General features: G+C 53.9%; 3 protein-coding genes across 3 annotated transcripts in view; 1 reads left to right on the top strand and 2 right to left on the bottom strand.

Moving 5' to 3' along the window:
- Positions 1-159: 159 nt before the first annotated feature.
- DNAAF2 (dynein axonemal assembly factor 2) lies at positions 160-12,249 on the top strand. The gene is made up of 3 exons (XM_042867136.1): positions 160-1,770; positions 10,197-10,343; positions 11,639-12,249. Exons 1-3 carry the CDS (start codon positions 160-162, stop codon positions 12,110-12,112), a joined length of 2,232 nt encoding a protein of 743 aa, XP_042723070.1. The 3' UTR covers positions 12,113-12,249.
- A 1,953-nt stretch (positions 12,250-14,202) lies between these two features.
- On the bottom strand, positions 14,203-15,691 carry MGAT2 (alpha-1,6-mannosyl-glycoprotein 2-beta-N-acetylglucosaminyltransferase). The gene has a single exon (XM_042867163.1). The coding sequence runs from the start codon at positions 15,689-15,691 to the stop codon at positions 14,360-14,362; it is 1,332 nt and encodes a 443-aa protein (XP_042723097.1). The 3' UTR covers positions 14,203-14,359.
- Positions 15,692-16,075: 384 nt separating this feature from the next.
- LRR1 (leucine rich repeat protein 1) overlaps positions 16,076-19,788 on the bottom strand; it is a 4,892-nt gene continuing 1,179 nt past the window's right edge. Inside the window, exons 3-4 of the mRNA XM_042864003.1 lie at positions 18,914-19,641; positions 16,076-16,748 (exon numbers count right to left, since the gene is read on the bottom strand). Of these exons, the coding sequence (XP_042719937.1) occupies positions 16,490-16,748; positions 18,914-19,641 (987 nt within the window). The 3' untranslated portion in view covers positions 16,076-16,489. The remainder of the gene's footprint in view (positions 16,749-18,913; positions 19,642-19,788) is intronic.

Below are 19,788 nucleotides of genomic sequence, written 5' to 3'. Positions count from 1 at the left end.
CATAGCAACGGACTGACAGCGCCACCGCCATCTTGTTTAGCGTAGTCATAGCAACAAAACAAGGGTGTCGCCATCTTGTTTAGCGTCGCCATAACAACGCGCTAGGCCAGAACGGAGCCGCCATCTTGTTTATGCGTCTCCACAGCAACCGGCGCGGCCATGGCGGGCCCGGGGCGGCTGGAGGAGCTGGAGCTGAGCTCCGAGGAAGCGGAGCGGCTGCAGCGGGCCTTCCGCGACGAGCGGTTCCGGGCGCTGTTCGCCGAGTACGCGGCGGAGCTGGCCGACCCGGAGCAGCGGCGGCTGTACGAGGAGGAGGTGACGGCCCTGGAGCGGGAGCGCGGCGTGGAGGTGCGCTTCATCCACCCGACGCCGGGCTACGTGCTGCGCACCAGCCAGGCCGGCTCCCGCCGCTGCTACCTCAACATCTGCAGCAACCCGCACGTCGCCCCGCCGCAGGCCCGCGCCGAGCCGGGCGGCCAACGTTGGGCGCTGCCCCACAGCCTGGCGCCGGGCCGCGAGGAGCTGGGCCGGGCCGGCCGCCGCTGCCTCGTTTACGATGTCGTCTTCCACCCCGCCGCGCTCCGCTTGGCCGCCCGCAGCGCCCGCTTCCGCCGGCTGCTCAGCGACGCGGCCATGGAGGCCGTGGAGAGCCGCTTCTCCGTGCAGCTCGACCGCGCCAACGCATCCGTGCTCCGCGGCGCCCGCTACAAGGGCGTCCCGCAGGCGCCCGTCATCCGCTCCCCGCTGCCTGGCGGCGCCCCGCAGCCGCCCTCTGACACCGCCCTGGCGCCGCCGCCGCTCCCCCCGCCCGGCCTTCCTTCCGCCGCTCCCCCGCCGGCCCCCGGCCCGCCGCCCGGCCCGCCGCCCGGCCCCACCACCCCGCGCTGGAGCGTCCGCCACCGCTCCTACGTGGACTTACAGGACTACTGCCACGACTCGGCGCCCGGCCCGGTGCCCCGGGAGCTGGTGGTGACGGTGGAGCTGCCGCTGCTCCGCTCCGCCGCTCAGGCCGAGCTGGAGGTCCGCCCGCAGGAGCTGCGCCTCGACTCGCGGCGGCCCGCCTACCGCCTCCGCCTCCGCCTCCCGTACCGCGTGGACGAGAGCGCAGGCCGCGCCGTTTTCGACAAGGCCGAGCGGCGGCTGCTGGTCACGCTGCCCGTCGTACCGCCGCCCGGCCCGGGGGCGCCGCTCGGGGAAGCCGGCGGGGAGCGGTGGGAGGAGCCCCGGGAGGAGGCCCGGCCCGGCCCGGAGCTCCCTGACGAGCCGGCGACCGCATCCTCCCCGCCGCCCCGCTCCGAGGCCGCTTTCCCGAGCGCCGGCCCCGAGCCTGGAGCCACTTTCCCCGCTCCGAGCGCCGGCTCCGAGCCAGCTCCTCCCGACGGGGCCCCCCCTCCGTGCCCGGCCGAGGGCGGCCCCGGCCACATGGCTCATCCCCGGAGCGGGGGTGACTCCGGTCCCGCCGCTGCTGCGTGCCCTCCCTTCCGGTGCCGCCAGGATGAGGCCTCCCTCACCCTGCTCCTGCCGGTGCCCGGCATCCAGCCCCAGAGCCTCAGCGGGGAGGTGGCCGCCAACCGCTACAGCGTCCGCTTCTCCAGCGGTGCCGTTGCCTATGCCCTCATCCTGCAGTTCCCTGCCGCCAATAGGCTGGCTGCCCCCGAGACCAGCGTCAGCGTGGGCGCCCACAACGCTGTCATCCTGCTTGCCAAGGCCGCGGAGAGCACCGGGCTTTGGGAGAAGTACTGCTTCGGCCTCGACGCCTCCGCTCTGCAGGTAACAGCTTCCAGGGGTTGCTGTGCTCTCCCCACGTCGCAGCACTGTGTGTGTGATATCTCTTAGGTTATCACTTGCAGGGCTGGTAGCAGATGTCAGTGTGACAAATGACATAATTAGTGCTGGTATCATGTGAGTGGAACGAAGGTCGTGTTGTGGAGCTGATAGCTTCGTCCTTGGGGCTGGAATGACTTCTGCCTCCAGAGCTGAGTCTTTTCCTGAAAGAAATGCTGATATGAGTGAAAATGGCATGGCCTTCATCCTTAACCTTTCCCACGTGTGTTTGCCAAGATTGCCAAGTTCACCAGCTGCTTCTCACAGCAACATTGCAAACCAATAGGAAAGCACAGTGCTGTGCTCTGGGGGAGCCTGTGGAATGAGGATGTTGAGTAAGATGATCTCCAGAGGTCCCTTCCAACCTCAGCTGTTCTGTAACAACCTCCTGGCTCACTCAGCCTGTGTATGTGAAGAAAGGAGATGTTGGTCACCCACCAGAGGCACACACGTGTGCAGCTCCTTGAAATGCAGTTGTGAGGGGAGCCTTTCAGTTCAGCATTCCCTCTACAGCTGCAAAACGCAGTACTGTAGCCACAGTAGCTGTGAGCAGTCTCCCCCTGTGCTGGTGTGCTTCCCCATCCCTTCATTACATCTGAGTATGGTTCTTGTGGAGATGTTTTTTTCTTCTGAGGGCCATTAGGCAGTAGATGCTCTGTGTGATGGAGAAATACAGCATGTCTGCTGCATCTGGATGACACCTCGCTGAGGGCCAGCACTCTCTCCAGAAGGTGCTCTGTGAAGCAGCACTCACACAAGTTTGGTGGAGAAGTTCTCCATCAAATCCACCCTTCTGTACGCTCGGTGCCTCATGTAACTTATGTGAGCAGGGGTTAAGGCTGTGTAAATCTTACTGAACTTTTCGGCCCTGTGACTTTGAGCTTATCTGTGTTTTAGAAAATCAAACACTTTGCACTTTGGATCACAAACTATGGGAGTGCGAGTCTGCAAAACTGGTGAAGTATATCCAAAGGGATGATGGCTTGGAGCCTTAATTGCTCAGCCCCTACAGTTGGAGCATACTGCGTGATTCTGAGGGAGATACATTTATCCCATTAGTATCTGTGCAGCTGAAGCTTCCTGTTTATTTCCCATCTAGCAGGCTAACACCTTTCCTGTGAGCTTCTCTGAAGGAGGAGCTGATCAGCTGGGTATCAGAGAGGATGGATTTATTGAGAACCACCCGCACTGAACTGCTTACAGTGTATTTCCTTGACTTGTAGCAGAGCAGGAGCCTGCAAGTCTGTACAGTTGGGAGCACAAAGTGTTTGACACTGCTGCTGGTCTGTAGAAGCAAACACTGCTGATGCAGTGTCAGGTTGCATGCAGGAGGCTCTTGTGCCAACTGCTGCCTATGTTCTTTGTGCATAGGGAAGGGATGAATGGCAACTAGAAGCGTTCTGACTGCTTTGTCACCTAGTCTGCATATATCCATCCCCTGCATCGTGTGCCATGATGCATGTCAGCCTGCTCACTTGTTGGTTGATAGCAGACAGGCCTAAACATACATCTAGCAATCTTACTCCTGGAGCATCTGATAGCCTGCTGCAGTTCTCCAGGGACGTTAGCAGAAATGGTGGGGTGAGGATGCAGTGGTTTGCAGACGTCACTGTGATTGATGCTCATTCATTAGCATTTATCATTTTAAATGGTTATAGCAAAATCCTACGTTGTAAGGGAGCAAAGCACAGCTTTCTGTGACTCTTTGCAGGGTTCTTGCTGAAAATTCATTTTGGGAGCAGGAAATTCTGCTGCAGTGTCTGGTGCTTTGGCTGACGGATGTGTTTGCATGCTTTGATCTCAGCCTTGCAGGTAGGATATTTGATGTATTTGTTATTATGATGGGGGAACATCTTTCTAGGGAAAAGTGTTCAAATGCTACTCAAGAATGGAATTTTGATCAACTCTTTTTTTTTTTTGACAAAACCCCCATATCTTTAAATGTTCTGAGTTTATTATACATTGCAAAGTGTTTTGGCTGGAGTAGTAGGAGGAGGAGCTCTGGAATTAGTCACAGGCCTCCCAGCCATTCATTTATGTAGCAGAGTGAAAAAGACAGATTTCTTCTGTGGTGCAGCCCTTTTGGATCCAGGACAGCAAATTGAAGCAGTTGGAATAATCTGAAGTCATTTGTTCTGTTTGCTTTTCTTCTGAACTGTGCTATTTCCCAGAAGTGCCTGTGCCAGCACAGATAGCTGCATTCACTCAGAGAGAAGTGAGAAAAATTAATATTTAATTAGAGCTACTATTATATGCTGTCTTCTGTCCATTAACGATTAGTCTGCGGTAGCTTCTCCTCTACTAATGTTGGTTTCCTCGATTTGTCTGCTGTAATCTCTGTTATTTTTCTCCTGTGGATCTATCCCTGTAAATCAGAGCTGTGCACTGGGATCTGCCAGCAGCTGCATCGATCGCAGAGGAGAGCACTTTAGGGATAAGCTCAGCAGCAGTGCCCCACTGAATGGCATTAGGTGGCTTTTGGTGGCCTGGGTGAGCAGAATGTTATCCTTTACCTCTGGTCTGCCTGCTTGTAGCCCCTTCTCCCACAGGGGATAGCAAACAAAGAGCCAGTGCTCTTCATGGACAGGAAATGCCCATCCTGATATCTTCTAGGAATCCACTTATGGGAGACGAAGGCCTGGAGCAGGTTCCTTGCTGGGTGAGTGATGCAGAAACGTGCCTAGCTCGCTGCTGGCTGTTCCAGTCCCCCGTGATGCTGCCCGTGTAATTGCCTCCCATTAACTCACCAAACAGCCAGCAAAATGCATTGGGATAATTGCTCTCTGCACGAGCAGAATGTGTGTCTTCAGAGCCCCATCCCCAGGCTGCGATGTAGCGCAGCACGTGGCTGCATTTTATCTCCTGTGTGCCTCTGCCCAGATCAGCATGCCGATAGCTGCGCCCGTAATTGCACAGCTCTGCCTCGCGTGCTTCTGAACTTCTGTTCCCACAATGGCCTCTTTTCTCCTCAGAAATTGGACTGATGCAGATAATGGAAGAAGAATGAGTCGTGCTCCGCTTAGAACAGTGCTCTTGAAACAGAACTTCAAGGACTGGGTTTCCTTTTGTAAAGGCAGAGCCTCTTGAATCGCCGTGCTGAAAGATGGTATATTTAGAGCTCGGTTTCCATAGATGCTGAGCAGTCTGGATTTCCACCCCAGCTAAAGCAAGTGCTTATTTTCAGCAAACCTCTGCAGCACAACAGTCCTCCGCCCCCCAGACCTCAGATGTGTTGCTGCAAGGACTCCTTCATTTGATAGCTCTTAATGTCACTGATGTTCCCACTTTGCTGCGCAGTGAAGCTCTCTGCCAACCCTGAGCCGTACCTCTCTGATCAGCAGTTGCAGCCATTGCTTTTTTTTCCTTTCAGAGCAGTCTCCTTCCTTGGCCAAACCACGGTGAGCAGAAATCCTATGAAAAACAGAAATTTCATAACATTGGACTTGGATTTATGTTTCGGGGGCTCAGATGTTACTGTTTGTCACAAGCTGCTATGCTCTGCTGCAGATCTCGACGTGTCGATCCCTCTGCCCTTCTCTCCCAGTCCTGTTTTTCCAGGAGAGTGTGTCTGAATCCTAAGAGCTCACGCTGAGGAAACCCCCTACACCAGAGAACCCTCCCCCCTTTCTTTTTAAGACAACAGAACCTGTGAAATATGTTATGAAAAAGAATAGCTGAGAGCTAAATACCCATCAGTAACATTTGTGAGCCTGCCAGGCAAGGTTTCTGAGAACAGCATGTCCTGGAATGTCCCAGTTCACAGCAGAGCTGGAGTTGGGAAATTACTGAAACCATGGCTTTGTAGAGTGCTGTTGTGTCATGTTTGCTCTCCTGTTTGATTCTGAACAGAAATACAAGCCAGGATACTCAGCAGCTCCTCTCAGGCTCGCTGTTGCAGCCCATCAGCATTTCACGTGCCACGTTCACGTTCATTTCATGTTCATTTCCCTTACCTACCATCAGTGCAACCAAAGAAACTTGCTTTTTCACTACTGTGTGATATACAGTCTCTTCTTTGCTTAGGAAAGATGTGTTGTGAGCATTACTTAACACAGGTATCTGAAAGAGAATTGTGCAGTGACACGAAGCTTTGCTTCACTTCTGTGGGAATGCTTATATCTTCATGGGGAAGTGTTTGATGGCTGTGTTACTGAACACAGTGTGGTGTTTCTGCTCGGCCTGGCCACCAGAGCCCAGTGAGACCCTATCAAAGCTCTTGCTGTTTTTTCCTTTGCTAGGAGCCCTTAGATAACGCTGCAGCACTGTAACCTCTGGTCACTGCCACGTGTCCAACCTCTGGACTGTGTCCAGGCACTGTGGCTGGGCCTGCTCCCCTGCTCAGCTTTCCTCGTGATCAGAGATCTCAGACTTAGGACTCTGGTGGAGGAACGGTCTTGGTTTGAGGGGCAACCGAGTGTGCAGCCTGCAGAGTTGTTGGAGTGCAAGAAACCTTTGCATTTGAAGGCTCTGATTATCAGGAAGAGCTTTGAGCTGGGGAATGGATGGACTGCTGCAGTGTGTTCCTGCAGGGTGCCAGCACATCCAGCCAGCAGTGCTGGATCACAGCTGTGAGCTTGGATGCAGCCCTGCTGCCTTTATGCACCCATGTTTTGCCTTCGGTTCCAAGCTGTTCAGAGCTGTTAGATGTTTTCTTTTAACATTCAATCAGTGTTACCATTTTCAGTCATCAAACTGCTAAAAAGAGTCAATATCCCTTGGTGATGGCATTGTCTTAGAAAATGGTGCTAGAAAATGAGCCTTTTGCATTTAAACTTTATGAAAGTTTGGGTTTGATTCACTTAATTTTGGGCTCAGCGCTTCAGGACCCTTCATGAGGTTTTTGGGAGACCAGAGAAGGTTGGAAAAGGACAACAGAACCAAGTCACTGGTTTTTTTTTTCTTCCAAAGTAACCTCTTTGGTTAGGATCTGGGGAACTATAGGCCTGTCAGCCTGACCTCAGTGCCAGGGAAGGTTATGGAGCAAATCATCTTGGATGAGATTGCACGGCATGTATGCAGTGTCCAGGGGATCAGGCCCAGCCAGCACGGGTTCATGAAAGGCAGGTCGTGCTTGACCAACCTCATCTCTTTCTACGACTGGGTGACCAGTCTGATAGATGAGGGAAGGGCTGTTGATGTAGTCTTCCTAGACTTCAGCAAAGCCTTTGACACGGTCCCTCACAGGCTTCTTCTGGGGAAACTGGCTGCCCGTGGTCTGAACAGGTCTACCCTTCTTTGGGTAAGGAACTGGCTACAAGGCCGTGCCCAGAGGGTCGTGGCGAATGAAGTCCAGCTGGAGATCTGTTTCAAGTGGTGTCCCCCAGGGGTTGGTACTGGGGCCCATCTTGTTTAATATCTTTATTGATGACCTAGATGAGGGCATTGAGTGCACCCTCAGCAAGTTTGCAGCTGACACCAAGCTGGGAGGTGGTGTGGATCTGCCTGAGGGTAGGGCGGCCCTTCAGAGGGATTTAGACAGGCTGAACCGCTGGGCTGAGGTGAATGGGATGAGGTTCAACAAGGCCAAGTGTCAAGTTCTGCACTTTGGGCACAACAACCCCATGCAGCGTTACAGGCTTGGGGGTGAGTGGCTTGATGAATGTGAAGAAGAGAAGGACCTGGGGGTGTTGGTTGATGCTCGGCTGAACATGAGCCGACAGTGTGCCCAGGTGGCCAAGAGGGCCAACGGCATCCTGGCCTGCATTAGAAATAGTGTGGCCAGCAGGAGCAGGGAGGTGATCATCCCCCTGTACTCAGCACTGGTGAGGCCGCACCTCGAGTACTGTGTTCAGTTTTGGGCTCCTCACTACAGGAAAGATGTTGAGGTCCTGGAGCGTGTGCAGAGAAGGGCAACGAAACTGGTGAGGGGTCTGGAGCACAGGGCTGATGAGGAGCAGCTGAGGGAGCTGGGAATGTTCAGTGTGGAGAAGAGGAGCTCAGGGGAGACCTCACTGCACTCTACAACTTCCTGAAGGGAGGTTGTGGTGAAGAGGGGTTTGGCCTCTTCTCCCCAGCAATGAGCAGGACTTGGGGCAGTGGCTGCAAGTTGTATCAGAGGAGGTTTAGGTTAGACATAAGGAAGAACTTCTTCTCTCAGAGAGTGGTCAGGCAGTGGAATGGCTGCCCAGGGAGGTGGTGGAGTCCCTGGCAGTGTTCAAGAGGTGTCTGGATGACGTGCTGCGTGATATGGTTTAGTGCTGGTGGTGGCAGTGGTGATGAGGAGATGGTTGGACTCGATGATCTTATAGGTCGTTTCCAACCTTGTAATTCTATGATTCTATGATTCTCTTTCCAAACTACATTCAAATGATAGTTTGCTTTTGCTATAAAGCAAATGCCTGATGAACTTTGAATTGATAGGTTCATTATGGGAATAATGTTCTTACACAGAGTGGTTGTGTCAGGAAACATTCACCTGCTGATGAAGCCCATGGAAGCGCTTTTCGAGCTGTTGGATCTTTGCAGTCATTAAAACCTTACAGAAGTTTTCCCTCTGAGCCTCCAGTTCAGCACCTCCGCTCCCCAGCACCGTGAGCCTCGAAGCCCCATGCATTGAGGCCCTACAGACAGAGGGGTCTGTGCTCCAGGGATCAGCCTCTCCCTGCAGGAGATGCACGGATGCTGTAAGCCTGAGGTCTGCCCCTCTTTTCAAACCCTCGCAGCCTGTGTCAGGGCCTGGAGTACGAAGTGCAGAGCAGAGGGCTCAGAGTGCAGCTGTGTGAGGGCAGGGCTGAGAGCCACCAGGAAGAGCAAATGCAGTTCTGAGCTGCTACAGCAGTATCATAAATAGCAGAAAACAATTTAAGATGCAGTAATTTCCTTATAGGGTCACTGGAATCATCCGTGCAGGCTCATCATTTGCTGCTGCATTTACGGGCCAGAGCAAACAGGTTTTTAAATACATTGCTGAATGACTTCTTGCCGAAGTCCGTGCCTTGATAACATCTGCAGGAGTAGAAATGGCTCGGCATATGCTCGCTGCGAACGCAGAGTTTGAATTACAGTTGCTGGTTGTCTGAACACGCTAATGACAGTCATTGTATTGGTAACAAATGGCACTGCTTGTGCCAACAGCACCTGCTGCTTTGATTTCTGCCCGGCTGCTGGCTTTCAGACTTCAACTACTTCCTTGCAGTGTAAGTGCAGGGCTGTGGGAGTAGAGCACAAAGCTGGTACGAGAGCTGCAGCACTGAGACAGAACGGTGCAAGCAGCAGCACGAGCAGTGGCTGCTTGTCCTCAGCTAGATGCTGAGCCTGTTGTGGGGAAGCTTTGTGGAAGTTTCCACTTGTGACGGTTCCTGCACTGAATAGTGAAAATAATAGGGAGCTATTTTATTTTTCCCATACAGATTTTGTTTCTGTTAAGATAACAGTCAAGTGTTGTACCTTAGAAACAGTGCAGCATCCGAGTGTGCGTAAGGCTGCATCCATAGGGGCAAAAATGAATTACCTCTTTGTTGCTCAGGTGCTGCTAACTGGATGTAACTTTCGTTGGGCTGACAAGAGGGTGTGACAGAATGAGATGTTTTGGATATGAGCGACGGCAGAAGCCTTGCAACTTATTCCTCCTGTTTCCAACTCAAGTGTTCACTGCTGAATGGAAACGTCATTCCCCCAGGCAGCCCTCTGGGTAGAACTGGTTTTGCTGTGCTGAGTGAGGTCTGTCTACCCACAGCCTTAAGCAGATGCCTTTGGAAGAATAGGAGCACCGGGTCCACCACACTTAGGAAACTGCTCCTCCAGGATGTGTTTTAGGGCTGTTCATTAACTGTAAGCGATTGAAATCTTAAAACCTGTGGCAACGTGTTTGGTGCTGCTGCTGAACCGCAGCTGACACAGCCTCAGGACCTGCCCCAGCCTGCGTGAGCCTTGGGCACCTCTCTGCTTCTTCCAGTCGCTCTTGGCTCGTGCCTAAGGGGACACCTGAGGAGCCTTCTCAGGTGGATGTGAAAGGAATACCGACATGCGTGTTTATGGCTGTGGCTTCTGAGGGTCTGGATGCCTCAGGTGTTTGCATTTTCCCAAAGCAAGAGGCTGAAACAAATCCCTGCATGCTCAAGACCGCCTGATGGTAGGACAGGTGAGGACAGCAGAACCGCATCACTGTGAATGGTTCCTCAGACCTGTATATGAATCGTGGATCCAAAGAGAGAAAGCATGTTGCTTTCCTCTGCACTTGGAATCAACATGAGCTAAGTGCTCCTCTGTGTTGGCTTCACTGCATCCCTTGTGAGTGTCCCACGCAGAATCTGTATCCACAAGACTGCTGGTTTGTGACTCGGGCTCCTGGCGTTGTTCCATGTGGGTTTCTTGCTCCAGTACCTCTGAAGTATGGGACAGAATGAACATAAACTGCTCTTTCTTTTCTTTAGGAGAGGTTATTTGTCAGTGAAGAAAACGTTGATGGATTCCTACGCACTGTTCTGTGCCCCTCCTCGTGCATGCAGTCGGACCTGGAAGCTCAGACGTCGATTGAGGTGCTCGATGTGTCTGAGGACAGAACTCAGATCAGGCTGAAGGTAAGGAGCTCTGGCAGCAGTACATGCTGCCAACTGATTTCTGTACTTCAGTCAGAGAGCATCAGCTTGAGTGCAACAGCTCTGTCTTGATGTAGCACAAAAAGCCACAGCATATGGTGCATTTGTAAGCATTGGTGTCAGTTTGTAGGGAGAGGTTCACATTTGTGCCATTTAATATCACCAAAGGATTGGAACTTCATTATATTTCGCTGGGAAAGTGGAGAGCCGTGATGCTGTCATTGGAGATGTTCTTTCACGTTGCAGGAATACACAGTGGGCATCCATGCACTGTCTCTTGCTGATAGAAAAGTGGCCAACTAGTTACCTAGTGTGCCTTCTTCAGAGCAGTCCCATGTGCATCCAGGTGATGACAACACGCTGCAAACAAATGAGGGCAGATGTCTTCTGAACAAAACCAGAACATTCTTAACATTGAACTAAATAAGTGAATGCTCCACGTCCTTCCTATTTACAACAGTTGGGTGGAGCCTGGTAAGCAGAGCTGGGCTTACACCAGGGACTGGGGGCAGGAGGGAGGGCAGGAAGCTGCTGCTGGTGGCTGACACATGAAGGATCCTTAGGATGGGCAGAGAGAGTTCTGTTGCTGCCAGTATTTCATGCTCTGCCTTATCACAAGGACAGTGAAAACCTGGAGAATTTTCTTTGCGAAGAATTGGGTCTCAGACACTTTAAAAGTATTTCTTTTGGTTCTTAGCAGTGCGAGCCACGGCTCTGAGGTCAGGGAAGCTGTGATGCAGGCAGTGCAGCCCCATGCCCAGCTCTCCTTGCCTGCTGGTGGGAGGCCGTGCTACCTGTGAGGATTGGGCAGCAGCAGGTGGCACAGCTCTCCTGAGGCACACAGAGCAATTCCTCGATGAACTCGCTGAGGCCGATGGAGAAAGGCAGCCTGCTTGCCAGTCCCTATGTTCTCAAACAGCAAGACGGTCGTTTCCCTCACTGTTAGGTTAAAAGCTGCTCCTCGCAATGAGAGTTCGGCTCCTTTGGCTGATGTTGTCACCTCTGGGCACGGTGGCTTTGCCTTTTTCCACTCTGTTAATTGCATTATAAGCCATGACTGTGTGGAAGCCGCCCAGTAGCGTTTCCTACTGCAGAGGAAACCCTGAGGAAGCGAGCAGCCTCCCGGCCCCTCATTCCCACTGCACGGGATCAGGAAAACCTCTGCTCCACACTGACTGCTTCCTGGGGGGAGAAACGAGCATCCCTGCCTGCTTCACAGCAGCTCGGGCTGCCTGGTCAGCTTCAGATATAAAACAAGGAATGTATTTTCTCCTCAGGCGCAGGAAGCAGCCAGTTCTGAATGCGATGAAACCAAACAAGCAGTGAGCAGCTCAGGAGGAGTCGTCGCTGCGAGGAACAACGGGGACCACCTCCAAACAGAGCCAGAGTCAGAGCGTGTGGCCACTGGCACGGCTGAGCAACGGCCTGCACAAAACCAGCGAGCTGCCGCATCTTTAGTAACAGCTGAAACAATAGGAGAAGTGGATGGAAGTTCACAGCATTGTTTGCAGCAGGAACCTTCTGACACCGGTGCGGCGCTTCCTGGCAAACCTGGGGGAAAAGAGCGAGCTTTAGATGAGGCATTTGCAGGCCTGGGGTTGGAGGGGGGGCGGGCAGGGGGGGCGGGGAGCCCAGCTGCATCCCCACTCCTGCAGGAGGTGGGTGAGGATGGGAGCGTGCAGAGCATTAGGGACCACAGCACACACTGCAGCATTGCCTTCCAGAACTCCGTGCTGTATGAACTGGACTAGCGGCGCCGCGCCAGCATTTCCTCCTCGTGTTTGACTGTGGTTTATGGCTGCAGGGCTGAAAGCAGAACCGGGTTCCTTCTGAAACTCTTAATCTGTCAACGAAGAACGCTTAAGCCATTAATATTTTGTGAAGTTAACATGTCTAAGTTTCCTTTATTCATACGTATGGGTTGAACTAATTTCACTGATGGGAACGATGCAGCTGAAGCTCTGCGCTCCTAGAAGACAGTGCCTCTTTATTGTTTATGTAACTTTCTTAATCTGTTGCCAAATTACATGGAGTAGTTGTATATCCTTCTTCTAATGGCTCCCTCAGGAGCTGCTGTATTTAGTCCACCTAGAAATGAGCAGTGTTCATCATTTGCTCAAACCCTTCATTTTGTGATAACTGCAGGATTAGGCAGCCGCCGAGTTCTAGCAATCAAATGAAATTCCTAATTACACGGAGAAGTTCTAATTAGTCTCCTAGAAATAATTAGCATTTATACCACATATTCTGCCCTAGTCCATGTTTTCAGTGATGCAGCATCCAAGCACAGCCCCGTCTGTCAGCTGAACAAACACAACCGTGCAATAAAACCATCCTGTCTCGTGGCCGTCTGCTCAGTGCAGGCGACTTCTGGAACTGATTCCCTTCATCCAGAGGAGATGCACTGTTGAGAAGCAGCTCCATGGGAGCTGGAGCACGCTGCGGGCTCCTCCTCTCTGAAGTGCAATAACCAGGAGAACAAATCTACAGTAAACTTTCAATTCCCATTCTGACTGCTTCTGCTTCTGGTTTTTGAGTTGCACAAGACCGTAACTCTTCAGAACACAGTTAAATGGGACGTGTTTCACAGCAGCTCTGGAATTGGCCCCGTGCTGCTCTGTGAGCTGCAGTGCAGAAGTCCCTGGGGACAGAGGGCCCCGGGGTGGGGGCTGTGCAGGGAAGGTGAGCCCACGGTGGTGCAGCCCTGGGGGAGGGATGGGGGGAGCTGACACAGCCTGCACTGCTGTTCTCAGCATCAGCCCTGACTGTGGAACGATGAAATGTAGCAAATACCAAAGCTCATACAAAATCTTGGCACTCAAATTACCCGTAACAAAAATGCAGTTTATCATGGCACATTCAGAGTAAACATTTTGTATTATTTGGACTATTTCACAAAACCTGGCTCGCTCTGGAAAGAACATTTCAGTGACACGCTCACAACCCAAAGTGGTGTCAAGGTGGGGAAGAAGGGCAGTGCTGCCCGTGTCCCCGTGCACTGTTACCACTGGTCTCCTAACAACACCAGCCCTATTCCATCTGATTAAGAAACAAAATTGGTTTTTCATATTCCCCCCAGCATCCCTCAACGTAAAATCTACCTGTGCCACCTTCAGTAGCAGCTTCCTTTGCTAACACACCTGTGTTCTACAAACCTCTCTGCTGCCAGAGGTGCTGTGCCATCACCTTAACCCACACTGACGAGTGCTGGCTGTTAACGAAGGGCTCTGCTGCTTTCACCTCTGTTCAGCCCCTTCCATCACCCAGCACTGCTCCCACTTCACGCTGCTGACAGCTCCAATGCAAGCTGGGGAGCAGCACACAGCTGCTCCTCTACTCTAGCTCCATTAGTGCCATTCATTCAAACCACAGTGAAGTTCAGTGCAGGCTGATGGATGCCGTCCCACGTCCCGGCTCCGCAGCAACACAAGAGGCCATCACCTTTATAGGATAATGAAGAACTCCTCCAGCATTACAAAACAACTGAATTTTATTTTGGCAGAACTAAAAAAATTGTATATATTTATCTACATCGTAGTAAAAACAATGATTTTTTTCTTTTTTTCCTTCATATATTCACCAACACGCAGCCAACCACCCGGCACAGCACGGCGCCGCGGATGGCAGGGAGGCAACGCGCTGCCCCAGGACACGGTGCAGAAAAGGAACCCAAAGCGTACACAGCGAGCACTGCAAAGACGTGCTTGGTGCAGAGCTCTCTCCTCCTCTTCCTCCTTTTATTCGTCCTCCAGGTGAGCGCAGCACGGAGCACAACCATCCACACTGCTCCACAGCCCGGCCGCACACAGCGCTGCCGAGCTCCGCACACCGGAGATGAACGTTTTGGGACACCTTTGACATGAATGTTTATTCATATTAAAGCAGAAACCAACTCATAAATGCTTGTTTTTTTCGTTTGTTTTTCTCTTTATACACGTGTGTGTCTGTAAAAGACGGGATGGGGCAGTTCAAAAAGGAGAAGGCTGCGAGCGAGGTCCTCACTGGAGGCGGCGATAACTCTTACAGAGTTCGTGGTCCCGGATGTCCCCCCAGCCTCCGTTCTTGACGTGAGGGGACAGGGGGGCCATGGAGTACCTTTTGCTGACGCTCATCGTCTTGGGGAACAGGTACTGCCGGTTGCTGCTCAACAGAGAGTCGATTTTGGCACTCTGGGAGGACGGCCTGCAGGACTTCTTGTGGTGCATGCCGCAGTCTCCCGTGTGAAACACGCGCGGGATTTCGGGTACCAGCACCTTCCAGAACTTTGGAAGACACGAGACAGTCAAGTGCTGCAGCGTCCAGTCCCAGTTGTAGTCATCGTACGTGCAGAAGGCGTCCGTGCACTCGATGAGCTGCCTGTAGGTGTCTCTGCCGAAGGCCATGCCCATGTTGTGCTCCGTGGACTTCCACGTCTTCACCTCTGCCTTGTCGGCGCGGCCGGCGAAGCCCCCGCGGCCCAGTGCGTAGGAGCCCAGCGAGACCAGCTGGCACTCGGGGCAGTCGCGCTGCCGCAGCGCCCACAGCCGCTTGAGGACGTGGTAGAAGTCGGGCGCCAGGTAGTGGTCCTCCTCCAGGAAGACGAAGGGCCCGGCGTGCTCCCGCAGCGCCCGCACGCGCTCCCACACGAAGTGCAGCTTCCACCACCAGTGGTGCTTGGTCTGCGAGAAGCGCGCCTCGCGGTAGTGGCCGAACGAGTCGGGGAACTCGGCGTTGAGGCAGCCCAGGCGCAGCGCCGCCGCCCTGCCCACGTCGCGGGGGCAGTCGCGGGGGTCGTGGCCGGGGAACTCGCGGGGGTACAGCTGCACGCTGAAGGGGAAGAAGACCTGCAGCACCGGGCAGAAGTCCACGCCGGCCGCCAGCCGGTTCAGCTCGTCGGCCCACAGGTCGTGGCTCAGCACCAGCAGCACGTTCTCCACGCCCGCCGCGCGCCGCAGGGACTCGAGCAGCAGCCGCAGGTGCTCGGCGCGGTCGTGCACCTGCACCACCAGCACCACGTCGGGGCCGCCGGGCCGGGCCGGGAAGCGCCCCGCGTTGCGCAGCGGTTGGTCGAAGTTGAGGCGGTAGACGAGCGAGCGGTAGCTCAGCGTGCCGTTCTCCGCGCCGGCGGTCGGGGCGGCGGCGGAGGCCGAGGCCGAGGCGTTGCCGGCGCCGGCGGGGCGGCGCGGCGCTTCGCTGACCCGCGGCGGCTCTCCGGTGCCGCCCCGCTGCTGCGGCTGCTGCGGCCGCCTCCGCCGCCCGCCCGTCCCCCCGCCTCCCCACAGCACCAGCGCGCAGGCCGCCAGCGCCAGCGCCAGCAGCAGCACCTTCCGCTTGTAGATCCGCAGCCTCATCCTCCCGCCGCCGGCGGCCGCGCTGCCGCCGGCGCCGCCGCTCCCGCTCCCCGCTCCGCGCGTGTGCGCGCCGCCGCCGCCCCACGCTCACACGTCGCCGCCCGCCATAGGGCGCCCGCGTCCAGCGCCGCCGCGTCCTCATTGGCCACCGGCGACGCCATTTTGAGAGGGGCTTCCGGCGGGGCGGAGCTGCGTGCGTGTGTGCGCCCGTGTGTCTGTGTGTGTGTGCGTGTTTGTGCGTGCGGGGAGCGGGGTACGGCCGTGGTGCCCGGGGACATGAAGGGACGCCGTCTGTGGAGCCGCTCCGGATCTGCGGCACTGAGGTGGATCCTAACAGAGGTCGCTCCCGGCCGTGCCGATGGGACGATACACCGCACGCAGAGAGCAGATTCAGCATTTAATGACACAGAACGGTACAGGAACGTTTAAAACAGCAGAGTGAAGAAACCTTTACACATCAGAGTGAAGAACTCCCGGGTCTCTCCGACATCATCATTACACACCAGGAACCCCCGGCGTGGGATTCAATCTGCACAACGCCCAAGGAAACAAAGCACAGCTGGTGTGTTTAGAAAAGGTGTTTCTATTACAAAGAGATACAAATAGTTCAGTAAAAAAACGACAACAAAAGGCCCCTTCTTGAAGCACAGGCAATAAGGAGAACACAACTGGAGTACATTCTCATTCAACCAGCATTTCTGGCTCCTGGCAGAGGCTCCAGAAGCAGCTGGGCACCGCGTCCCCTCCACGCAAGGCTGCGACAGAGAACCTCCTGCAGCTCCTGCGAGAACAGGGCTGTCAGTGGTCGGCGCTGCTCTGCAGGTACCTGTCCAGGAACTGGGAATAGCAGCCCAGAGAACAGAAGTAGCAGATGATGGGCGCCTCCGTGCCGCCCATGTTGTCCACCAGGACCACGGTGTGAGCCACGTGGTGCAGGTTCATGGTCACCGTCAGCTGAATGAAGCTGCTCAGGCAGGCGCTGCCGCACTGGCAGGTCTTGGCCACTTCCAGATCTTTGCAAAGGTGGGAAGGCAGCAGCTGACAACCGTACGGGATTCTGTTGGACAAGAGCAGGAGGTGAAATCAATCAGTGTCACTCAAACACAGCCGTGCTGCACGCTGTCAGTGCCGAAGCGAGACCGTCCCCAGCACAAAGCTGAGTTGTGGCCGCTTTCTGAGAGAGCCACAGATATCACACAGCTGCGTTTCTGACCCCCAAGTGCCAAGGATTTGACCTCCGGAAAACACTGCACCAAGCAGCAGGGATTCCCACAAATCGCAGCAGCCTGAATCATAGTGACAGGGAACGAAGAGAGAAATGGATGTGAGAAGATGGAGCAAAAACGCACTCACAGTAAATGCTTGCCCTGCCCTCTCGTTAGCCAGGCAGGTCACCCAGCTCAGCCAGGTACCCAAAAAGCTGCTGTCATTCTGACACGAGGAAGCAGCACCCAAACCTGCAGGGTGCACAGAGGCAGCAGTGAGCCCGCTGTGCTGCTCATGAGAAGTTAAGGCTCTCTTGTCAAGGTGTTGTTGTCACCAACACAACAGAATCACTTCAGTTTGACCTCGCAGCAGAGTGGCACTGCTTTTGGGGCGCAAAACAAGAACTCCTGTGTGCTGCGTTGACTTCCAGGTGTGTGGAAGCCACCAGCTGTCACGCAGGACTGGCAGAGTAGGTCTGACTCACATCACTACACCTACGTGTCCCATTCTTTCAGCATGCCATCATTCACATAGCTCAGGCTCCTGTGGTTTTTGTCATCAGCTCAATTTCAGGACATCCTTTTTTTCCGGTCAGGGCAAACACAATCACAGCTCTGGTGCTTGCCCAGAATGCCACTACGAAGATTGATTTCCAAGTGTTTGCTTTTGTGTCTTGTTTTCTTCCTCTCTCAAGGCTTTCACAGCTTATTGTCACTCCTGTTTCTTCCTCTGTTAATTCTCACACCCAGTGAATGTCACACAGAATGCCTGTCGCCTACCTGCTACTTTTTTTGGGGGGGGGGAGAGGGTTGGGTGTGAAGATAATCACACTTAGCAAGTCCATGTGATGGACTTCCACGTAAGAAAGCCCTGCACACAGTGCCCCACGGCGCTCCCTCCCTCAGTGCTGCTGTACCAGTCACAGCACGCTGCCAGCTGTGCTCCCACAGGTCTGAGCAGGTGCTGATTCCACTACCCCCACCTTCCCGAGCCTCCTGCAGCAGAAAGCAAACACTGCAAGCCCACTGTGATTTATGTAAGGTCAGAAATGGGCAAGGTTTGAACCTGAACGCTCGGCTGCTCACCTCATCCGCAGGGTGCGCCCCGTGTGCCTGCAAACACCTGGAGCACGGACTGCTGAGCAATCAGGCCAGCATTGCTGGGCTCTCCCCACCCCAAGGCAGGAACGGGCACACCAAGCAGGTTAGGAGAACCTCAGGTCTTTATCTCACCACCTGTCTGTACCCGTGACTCCTCCACTGTCTCGCCGCCTTTCCACCCAGAAGAGCAGAATGGGGATGGCAACAGATGGTAGCACAGGAGGGGCACACAGTGAGAGCTGTAAGTGCTGTGAAGGCAGGGGAGAGGAGGACAGACAACAACAAACCCAGCAGCCTGGCCAGCAGGGCAATGACTTACTGGAATGCCTCTTTCTAACACTGCTCAGCTTCTGCACGGTGCCACACAAAGCAGCCTGACCTCCATGCTGTGTGGCACAGGGTGACGTCCTGCCAGTGCTGTTCTCACATGGGAAAGGACAGCTACGGGCTGGGTTTTCCCACGTGGTTTTAGCACAGTTTAATCTGAGCACAGGATGAGGGGCAAGCATGTTTGAAAGCAATTGCTAAGCCAGAGCCCAACAGAAAACACGACCCGAGCCTTAAAAGCTGCTGTAACACAGGAGGACAAGCTCCTGCATACAAAGAGCTGGAAGCAGTTCAGGATTACAGAACTGAACCTTTTCCTATGGCTGGACAAGAACATTCTGTTATGGTGCCCTCATCCTGTGGATACAACTCATTTCAATCTACAGCATTCTCTAAATGCTTCCAAGCTCCCAATTTACTGCTGGAAGCTGTGGTATCCTGAATAATAATGGCATTAATTTACGAGCAGAATTCAAAGCAACTTGAGCATCGTGAAGAGCAGTTCCCACTAATGGAAAAAAAAACAAACCAGGGAAGCTGAGCGGGTTTGAGCCAGAGGTGAAATGTGTGCCCATCGTGCTACCCTTACCTGTAATTTACAGTAGCTCTTGCAGCACATTCTAATAAAGTCAATGGTATTTTCAATTGTATGTTGGGAAGAAGGGGATTGGGCTGTTCAAAAGGATTTCCAAAGAGATCCAAGTTCTCAAGACAGAGTTTCCTAAAATCACTGGGCAGGAAGGGCAGTTTGTTTCGAGCCGCTGACAGAAAGCGCAGATGATCCAGCTGGCCAATCTTGAAGGGCAACCTGATCAACTCATTGTCATCCAGCTTTAAATTCACAAGTTCTCGCAGCTGGCAGAACTGAATCGGGAGCGCTTTGATTTTGTTCTGGCTGAGGTCCAAGCACTGGAGAGATTTCTGGAGGGTGGAGCTGCACAGAGCGCTGCTGAACGACTCCAGGTGATTGTCGTGCAGGTTCAGCTCCTGAAGGAAGACCAGCTCGCCGATGGTGGCTGGCAGCTGCTTTATGTGGTTGTGACTCAGGTCTAACTTTCGCAGCTTCTTCAGACACAGCACACGCGTGTCGACCCGGGCCAGTTTGCAGTATGAGGCTTGGAGGTGTTCGAGGGAATAGGGGAAGCCCTTGGTGAGCGGATAGTCCCTTCTGGAAGTGATGATCAGTTTGGTTTTAGGCTTCTCAACTTCTGAGGTCTTTGCTGGTACCAAAGCTGAGAGTGGGAGAGCAGCGACGTCGGTCCCTTGGTGAGCCAGTCTCACAGCTGAAAGGAAAGTCTTTAGATTGCTGACATTTGCCTGCAGGAAAACACGAGCATGGCATTAAAGGTTCATTATTCTTGCACTCATTTGTACAGTAACTTTTGGAACTATTTTCTGCAGACACAGAGATCACAGAAAGGCCTGGGTTGCACAGGAGCACAGTGTTCATCCAGCTCCAACCCC

This window comes from Lagopus leucura, unplaced genomic scaffold, assembly GCF_019238085.1.
Source record: "Lagopus leucura isolate 7727_CA_CO unplaced genomic scaffold, USGS_WTPT01 Super-Scaffold_1, whole genome shotgun sequence".
Classification (NCBI taxonomy): Eukaryota; Metazoa; Chordata; class Aves; order Galliformes; family Phasianidae; genus Lagopus; species Lagopus leucura.
Note: the sequence above shows the minus strand (reverse complement) of the source record. Positions and strands in the feature narration are given on the sequence as shown.